Source organism: Clupea harengus, chromosome 12 (assembly GCF_900700415.2).
Source record: "Clupea harengus chromosome 12, Ch_v2.0.2, whole genome shotgun sequence".
Lineage (NCBI taxonomy): Eukaryota > Metazoa > Chordata > Actinopteri > Clupeiformes > Clupeidae > Clupea > Clupea harengus.
This window is the reverse complement of record NC_045163.1, coordinates 2097726-2107573: the sequence shown is the minus strand read 5'-3', so window position 1 is coordinate 2107573 and position 9848 is coordinate 2097726. Positions and strand designations below refer to the sequence as shown.

Genomic DNA, 9848 nt, shown 5'->3' with positions numbered 1-9848 from the left:
CGGAGGCTGCTAGACTGTCCTGCCAGGACATGGTGGAGGGGGTGATTGACATTGCCCATGATGGCCAAGAGCTTCCCCCGCATACGTATCTCAACCACAGTCCCCAGTGTATATTTACATGTAGAATCAACCCAAAGGAAGTATATTTAAATTCAAATACTATTGTTTAATAGCATCTTTTGAACTTTGAACTTCGCTCCTGTGAATGACAGATTTCCAATAAAACCAGGCCACAAGGCCACAAAACTGGCTGTCAGTTTGAAAGGCATATTTATTATATGTGTAGCACATAAAGTGTGAAGGGATGAAGACGCATAGAAGCAGAAAAGAAGAGAGATGGACTTTTGGGGAGGGTGACAGGCCTACTTTGGAGGGAGCTAACGACTAGGTCAGCCGGTTGGTAGTTAGAACATGGTGTGCAGACTGTTGGGTTAGTTGTAAACTGAAATGCTCAATAAACTTGCAAGCTTGAATTCACTCCATGTCAAGTGTACGTTGGATGCCCTCTGATACTTGAACCATTACAAATGCACTTACAGAAATAATAACAAAACCCTGCGTTAATTGTGTTAATAAAAAATAAAAAAACGTAATGCCTTAATTTTGACAGTACTAATTTATATACAAACATGGCCGTTGATGGAGTTTGATCTGCTATCTTGGTTTCCTTTTTGTACAGTGACACACCAGTGCACAAGTATGAATGAAGTGTAGGCTACGGTGTAGGCTCTGCCTACGTACACCGGAAAATCAGCCTTTAGTCCCGGCCTGATGTAGAGTGGTAATTGAGGTCTCTCTTCTTTGTGTGGAGTTCATTAGGAAGTTAATTCTCACAGTTTGTAGGAAGTGCGGCATTTGAATGACAAAAGAGATGCAAATAGCATCCCCAGGATCGAGACAATGGAACCTGTAGGAAACTAATGGATCATTTAGAATCTGAATACAACGACAAATTAGTTAGGACAAATATTTGGATAGTCAATTATGCAGCACCGGTCCAAGAGAGACTGTGCTACTCATTGCTGTCGAAAAAAAAAGAAAACAATAAACAAAAAAAAAGAAAACAATACACAAAAAAAAAGAAAGCTTTACTTAAAACAAATATGCCTCTTCGGGACATTACAGTGACCAAGTACATTTGGCCTCATGTGGTTGCATTGAGCGTGTTTCTTGAGCGTGTGTGTGCAGGGCAGCATATCGTAATCAGCTGAGGCCACAGAGTGGCTTTCCACCTCGCAGTAAGACTCCTGTGGAGGCTTTGAGTCAATGAGGCCGCCTGACCACATTCACTTGGGCTTCGCTCAGCCACGGCGCCCCGGCGTTTACACAACAAAACCAGCACAAAGGCCATCAGCATGGGAGGAAAGTGGTGTCAGGGAAACAGCATATCCCCTAACCTGGAGTGAAAGGTGCTTAATCACAATTGCAATCACAGCCTCTCCATGAAAAGAGATTACACATGGTGTTTATCCTTGTTTAGTGACATAGGGACAAAGGGTATCAACAAGGTGAATGGGTGTTTGTGTTTACTCATAGTGTTAATTAGTCTCATATTGATATGTATTGATATTCTTGTATTCACGGTATTGTATACATATTATTGTCGAAATGACAGTTTTTATATGTCACCACCAATTATATTTCTACACATTTAGCTTTTTGAAGCAAATGGCTCAAGTTGTCATGAATGTTAATTGTTTGCCCCGCCAAGCACTTCTAAACTAAACTGAACAAATGTAGACGTTAGTGTCTGCTGGGTACAATGGCAGCTTCAACCTGTTTGAATGTTTTGCTGTGTGTGTGTATGTATGTGTGTATGTGTATGTGTGTGTGCTTGTGTGTGGGCATATGAGTTTGAGCAGACATGCAGTTCTTCTCACAATGCCACACATAAAGCCAACATGTGCTGTACTGTTTGTGTTGTGTGGGAGAGGACTCCAACAGTGGGCCAGAGTGGGCCAACATGGCCCCGCGTGGCCGTGTGCAGAGTGGATGCTCATTGTGTGGCAGGACTAAAGCGTATTCATCAGTAGAGCAGTCCCCTCTCATTATTAAAAGACACACTACAAACCAAGGTGCCCAACAATACAGAAAGGATTCCTTTATCCTAACAAGTGCTCAACCTTTCTCCCACCTCAGTGCCACCCCCGCCCCACACACCCCTTTCAGATACCTGCACGTAAAAGTGAAAAGATGTGCCAAACAAAGGGATATCCTCAACTTTCTTTTCCTCTCCTCTGTGAAAAAGGGCCTATTTTAAAGGCTCTATTTGTCCAAAGGCCCTCATTAACTCTGCTCCTGCTGTCCTCCCTCGGCTTGCCGTTGCTTAAGCACGGCGGTTTGTAAAAAAGCTACCAATTAGTCCCTCATCAGCTCCAATTAGGGGAGACAAAACCTGTGTAAAGATAACTCGATGAGAGGGAGCGAGAGTGGGGGACACAACACAGTGTAATCACTTAAGAACCAGGGGCCATTCAGGGGTGCTTGCTGCAGTGTAGGCCATTCATTTCAGACTCCTTATTGGACTCCCAATCCCTCCCCTTGTACCCCCCCACCTTCCTCTTTCAAGGGCCCAGTGCTGTTGTGCTGGGGGGGTTGGCCTCCCAGGAGACTCAGGGGGGAGAGCCATTCACTGTTTTACCTGTTTACTGCACATAAAGACCTCGAGTCTCAGACAATCAACCATTGTCCCCACAATGCTTCCTTAAACTTAGGCCTCAACAAGGACCAGCTTTCACCAGTTTTCAGAGTAAAAAAGAAAGGAGAAAAAGTGAAAAAAGTTGAAGGGGTGGCCCTTGCCTCATTAAAACTGAATTTGTACTGTCCTGTAATTACATGGGAGGGCAACAATGTATTTTTTCTGCTCAATGAAGGTTTTTGGGGCAGTTAATATGGTGCTTGCACTTAATCTCTTAAAAGCATTAATTAGTGAGCAGTGAAACCCTAATTTCCTCTGTGATGCTGTCTCCTCATTCACCATCCCAAATGTCCCTGTTTCACCCAAGCCTGAATGAACTTCGCTAATAAAATTACCTCATTAATGTCTTTATTCTAGCACAGTAACTCATTCATTCTAAGCCTTAGTTTTAGACCGTTTGAGGGAGGGAGGGGTGTATTGTCTCTCCCATGCTTTTCCACATCAGTTCTAAATAATAAGAGAGATAGCCAGTGAGATATAATTAGGGACAAGAGGCACTTCAGCAAATATTTGAAATCTTTTAAGACTGGCCCGACTACACTGTCCATTAATTGCTTCCAGATGGGATTTTCACTGACATTTTTGCCAACATGTTCTCTCTCCCTCCCTCCCTCCCTCTCACGGTCGCTCTGCCACTCTCTCTTTTATTCTGGGCTCTCTTTAATCTGATATAAATTATAACACTTCCCCAAGCCTCAGTGGCATCGCTGGCCTAGGAAAATGGCCCCTTTGTGTGATTTAATGAACAACATGTAAATAATGTTGTACCGTTTAATCAGTCAGTGTCTCGCCAAGCACCTCAGTTATTAAGAATGAATGTGATGACCTTGTGTGAGGCATCAAAGGGAGGACCCAGTCAAATGAGGCTTTGACCTGGAGAAGTGCATGGGAGTGGTCTTCAAACATTTCTGGAGTACGTCCTCAAAGTAACAGACGAAAATATTCACACAGATCATCAGTGGAGGAATTACATAGCTTCATTATGGTTATTAAATCACGGCAGAATGAAGATAATCTTAAAACAACATTATGTGGGGTTTGACTGTTTATAAGGTATGTTTTTGTAGGTAGTTTTTATAACTTCCTGGAATTTATTTGGTTGGTATATGGTCATGTGAAGTAGAGAAAAACACACATGTTGTTCCTGTTAGCTGCCCTTGCTTTGTAGTTTTGTGCCTCGTGTTGGTTGAACCAGCCAGTACAGTGCATTCCTAAATATATTGCTAAAATAGATCTATTAGCAAGCTCTCTAGCATTAGCAGTATCAATGGTGCTGTTGTTGGAGTTGGCTGTCAGTTTAATCAAAAATGCTCCAGCACCTTCTTGAAAAGTAGAACAATGTAAAACAAAGCTAAATGTATCACTAGTGTAGTTATTTACTTTTTCTTTAAGAGCACGTTTGTGCTTAGGGTAGAGTTCTGCTGGTGTCTGTCTGAGGAGTGTTGAAAGTGTTGAAACAAACAAGTAAGATCATGCAAAGCATTGCAGCATTCCTGCATGATACACACACACACACACACACACACACACACACACACACACACACACACACACACACACACACACACACACACACACACACACACACACATACATACACACATACACACACACACACACATACACACACACACACACACACACACACACACTGCTGAAGATGGTGTTACTATTAAGAACTATTCTGAACCCTCAAAACAAAAGCAAAGAAACTAACAATCAAAGATATTATATAAAGACTTGGCTCAGAGAAGTAACATCTGGATTGCACAATGCAATAAAACAGATATACAGCAGTATTTTTCATTTGCAACCAACGTCACATTTCAAACTAGACCATAGGGCAAAATACTTGAAACTGGACACTGACAAATAACAGTTCTTTTTTTTTTGTATTGCAGTATCATACCACAATACAGAATTCACAATTTGAATCTACCAATCAAACTTTCATCAGCTCTGTGGTTCAAGGCATTGCCATTCACACTGCAGTACACTTACGTACCATGTGCAAGGCAAACATGGCTTGTGAGATATCATTTATAATTGTATCATTTCCAGAGGCCATGCTTAGTTGATATGTGTGTCTTGCACACTGCCCTGTAAGGTGTGTTATGTGTTTTTGTGCGCACAGTGTTATGGAAAATATTTTGTCTCTGTGTATTTAAACTGATGCTTACATTTACATTTACATTTAGTCATTTAGCAGACGCTTTTGTCCAAAGCGACGTACAAAACCGTAAATTAAGTATACAAAACCACATATATATTTTCTGCGTTGCACCACATTGCCAATTACACAAGAAAACAATACAACAAGGAAGTGAATTGTGTGCCATTTCAAGGCAGGGCTATTCAAAATGCTCTACTTATGTACCAGTTGTATATGTTTATGTGTTGACACAAAAATAGTTTTCAAGGTGCAGCTATACTGTTGCAAAACACTTGTCAAAAACATTCTGGCCCTTGTGTGCACAAATGGAAGAATTTGTAACTCTTAAAAATCATAACTCTAAGTCAGGTTTGCAAAACTACACGCAGGCGTCCTGCTTCACACCTAGTTTGTACTGCACTTTTTTGAAAAAGTTTTGAAATAGTATTTGTTAGTCCGGCCCTTCAGCGCTCTGACTGTGGACTCTGAATGAAGGTCTCCACTCAGTGCAGAGTGGTGAAGGGAACACACACGAGGTTCTCTATGTTCAATCCCTTGGCCTACAGCGTTTTGGATAACAAAACATACGTTTTTTTTATAATACTGTAGCTGTTTGTTTGAATTGCAGTCTACAAAAACAAACTTTTTTTGTTACAGAATCGTCTATTCCGTTAAGCATATACTGCAAATAGGCAAATACTGAAATGAAAGCTGAAAATAGACACACACACACACACAGACAACACACACATGAACTAGTATAAACTATACCACCACCTCCTAATATTTGCCTCACATTTTTATGAAGTTGAACCAAGAGCACACTTTCAAACTAATCCAGAGTCATTTTATTTGGGTTTGATTTCATTGTTACACTGTGCAGAGTATATATATACAGTATATATATATATATATATATAACAATAATATATAATATTTAATATATAATACATATAATGTTTTTCCCCAAAACACATTGGGCCAAATTCTATATCTTGAACAATCTTTATGTTGAAAAATAGCTAAATAACATTATCAATATCAGATACAGTCTCACACACACACAAACACACAGTGAGTTCTACTGTCTTTTAATTAGTTGAAGTTGCCAGTAGCTCCTCCACTGACAGTGCTGCTGGGCTCTGGGCACTGGGCCCAGAGAGTGTGAGGTCAGTGAGCATGCTCTCTGCCGCCCATAATGAAGGGGCACTTGTGCTTTTTGACCACTGTTTTAAAAAGCTGCATCCCCGTGGTGCTTCATTAGGCCTGCAGAATAGACCTGACAGGACTGCCTGCTGCTGAGGGAGCACAAACCAGAACTGGAGGCATGAGAGGGGACAGAGATGGAGGGGCCTCTGATAACAAGCTGAGAGCTGGATGGGAAGGACTGCAAGGTCAGCCGTCAGAGTTAGAATGGCAGAGACTTGTTGTCCCTCCAGCCACTCATTTGACTAAGGTGTTTTCTAATAAGCAGAATAACTCTCTAGTGCCTCCTGACGGAAGAGGATTTTAACAACTTTGCACTGGCCACCCTTCAAAAGAACATTGAAAGGTTGTCATATACTGCCATCTTGTGGTCTTATGGTGAAATGCAGCGGTTAACCAGACACAATTCTCCGTCACAGCATTCCTCTAACACGAGATAAGTTACACATATTGTAAGTAACAGTGGATGTGATCAGAGATTCATGGGTTCAAAAATGAATTGCATTTTAAATAAACTTTTTAAAGAAAAGTAATGTGGATTTGACAGCCTCCCATTAAAGTGAGTAAAATTAATTGAATCTCCTAAAGTGGAATTGACAAGAGCAGCTTTATATCAGGACAAATGATCAGCATAAGTATTAAAGAATGACATGTTTCCTCTCGTAGTTTTCCAGTGGCGTGTATTCAATGAAAAACAACTAAAAACTAAAAACTTGGCTTGACTATGCTCACTCCTTAGATGTTAAGGGACACACTATGTCTGAAAATGTCATATTTGTTTATGTATTCATAGTAAACAATCCGTTACCATGGAGAGCACTTTTACATGTCTCTGCGTACTTAAATGTGAAGTCCTCGATTCTGGTGAAAAGTTGATATTTGAGTTCAACAGTCGATCAGATTACACCCCTCTCGTCTGCGCCTGAAGTAACATGTTGACTGGCGGGAAAAGTATATGGCTCGTTCCAAGCAACATTGTTTGCTTCCCTTCTAGAGATTCAGGACTGCGCACGCAAACCAGGCCAGATTTTTCTTTTTTTGAGAACACACACTGGATAGTGAGTTAGATGAACATGAGGAGAATTTGGATGAATTCAACGAAAAGTGTAACGTACTATAATCAAAGACTGTGCCTTTAGAATTATTATGATACCATTTAATCCATTTAATACCATTTAGACATGATATAAGTCTTAAAAAGAAATAGCTACATGTATTGTAGGTTAATCTCTCACCAGAGGTGTTTGTATGAAGTCAGAAGTGAAATTAATCTGTACTGAGGCCTTATCAATGAGCAATACATTCATTGGATTAGTAAAAGACAGACCTTAACAAATTCCACCTGACCTTAACCCCATGTCTATTTTTACTACTTATTGTCAACGAAATGGTAACAGATGGTGGGTTGATAATTTATAATGATCCATGAAAATGAAGTGTATCATAAGTGTGTCATTGTTAGCAGTGCGCTAACTTCACCATGCGAGTAGGTCTAGCTTCGGAGGCCAAAGGCTGCTTCACCTCTCACCTTCCCTGGTCCAGAGGAGGAAGGGCATGGCATGCTTTCCCTTCCAAGTCCAGATTAACCCTTGCTCCTGCACATGTGTTAAAGAGATCCGTTTTTTTCCCTAAGCCTTCACCTAGCCTGAGTGAGAAATTGCCCGCCTGTTTTTCCGCTTTGATTTACAATGTTCTCAGTTCAACAGGAGATGCCAACCGGTTACTAATGGACACCATCAGATACCAGTTTAACTCCCGGTCAAAGCACAGCCTTTTACACACCCCACACTGATGTTTCCATGACCCATGATTTGTGGCTCACCGCAAACAAGGTTCACACTGAGAGCATTCAGTCCGACCGCTGGGGAGTCGAATAGATATATTTATGAGCGTAGAAATCACAGTGAAACAGTGAGAGGATCCTTGAGAGGTTGTCAATTCAAGTGCAATATTTTGCTCATATAAACAAAACACATACCCATGCTAAGTACGCAGGGCCTCACATGGCCAACTGGAAGGACACAACTGAGAGAGAGCAGATGTAATTGATTGGGGGATAGCCTCCAGAGAGATCTGAAGAGGAGTAGATCAGAACTTTCAGTAACTGGCTGATCCAGCTGTAATGTAGTGTGTGAAACAGAATTACAGACACGATTTTTATACATTTCATTAAGGCTTTATAGTATCCATTCACCAAGTTCCAGTTTCTTGTTTCTATGTGACAGGTGAAGACAGAGACAAGGGTGCACGCGAGGAGGTGACCAATCTATCAATTCAATACATCTTTTTATTGTCAGAACAGAAAAAGGTCAGGAATTAAAGGAGGGGGCCTTTTTCATTAGTAAAATGACAGATGTTTTTGGATTTGCTGTCTATCTAACGGTTTGATTAACCTGAGTATGTATGTATGTATGTATGTATGTGTGTGTGTGACTTGTGTGTATTTGTAAAGTGTGAGTGGTGGGTGTGTGAGTCTGTATTTAAACTCATTATGTTCATTATATCAAACTCTGCTGCTCTGTGCTCCCGAGGTCTGGCTTGTGATGTCATTAATACACTGACAGGACGTCCATGGGGAAATGTGAAGTATTCAGGTTAGAGACAGGGAGTTATTTCAGTGAAAACACAAAATCATGCATGGAAAAACAACACAATTTACTTTGCACTGATAGATTTGAGAGTACAGTAAAATTAAAGAAAAAAGTCATGACCAAACATATCAACAATATACACATATTGATCTTACAAAAATAGAATTTGCCAAAAATGAAATACATTCTGCCCTTTTGAGAATACACAGTTAAATAAAAAACTTTCTGATATTTACACCAACTGAGTATTTTTGAATTATTTTGTAATCAGTTCACTTTCATCACATTGATCTCAAACTGTCCAGTCAGGCTTTTTAAAAATATGTGACTGTTTCCTCTTCCTGTTGCTTTTTGGAGCAGGCTGGGATTTGTAGTCCTCTCCGGAGCCTATGTCCTGCATGTCGGAACTGTCCCTCCAGTTGTCTGTGTCCTGAGGAAAGTCCTCTCCAGGGAAGGGCATCTGTCGACCGAACACCTTGCTCTGGAGCTCTGCAATGTCATTACGGATGTCCGCCATGAGCAGCAAGAGGAAGTCAAAGGATCCTGGGGGCCCCTGAACAACACAATTTCAATATGTTAGCCTTGTAACACCTTGATTCAACCATTCTCCATGTTTCAGAACTCCTATCTGCCTATTGAGTTGATGTTTCATGGAGCTTCACAGATCCAAAGCTGTTTTGGAGTGAAAGCTTCCTCCCTCTCTTCCATCTCCATTCATGTCATACCCAGAGCAGTCGATGACCCCTGACCCCCAGCACTCCCCATGCCAAACCCCTCCTCCCAACACTCCTCTCTGCTCTTACAAAAAGAAGTTCAATGGTGAAATGCAAAACATCCCGAATGAATGTGGCGGAGTGTGAGGAGTGTGTGTGTGTGTGTGTATGTCTCTGTGTGTGTGTGTGTGTGTGTGTGTGTGTGTGTGTGTGTGTGTGTGTGTGTCTGTCTGTCTGTCTGTCTGTCTGTCTGTCTGTCTGTCTGTGTGTGTGTGTGTGTGTGTGTGTGTGTGTGTGTGTGTGGGGGGGGGCGGGTGAGGTCTATGCTCTGGTATGTGTTCATGGTTATCGTTAGCATGGGCCATCGTGTAGTCATCACGCCAGGCCAGCAGCGGAGCAGCGGAGCAGTGAGACAGCGGAGCAGTGAGACAGCGGAGCAGTGAGACAGCGGAGCAGTGAGACAGGCAGAGGAGTGTGGAGCTGACAAG

At 41.5% G+C, this 9848-nt stretch overlaps 1 protein-coding gene across 1 annotated transcript in view; it reads right to left on the bottom strand.

Annotated features, from left to right (window-relative positions):
• Positions 1-8216: 8216 nt before the first annotated feature.
• Positions 8217-9848, bottom strand: part of ccbe1 (collagen and calcium binding EGF domains 1) — a 38830-nt gene continuing 37198 nt past the window's right edge. The window contains exon 11 of the mRNA XM_012840276.3: positions 8217-9200. Within this exon, the coding sequence (XP_012695730.1) occupies positions 8940-9200 (261 nt within the window). The 3' untranslated portion in view covers positions 8217-8939. The remainder of the gene's footprint in view (positions 9201-9848) is intronic.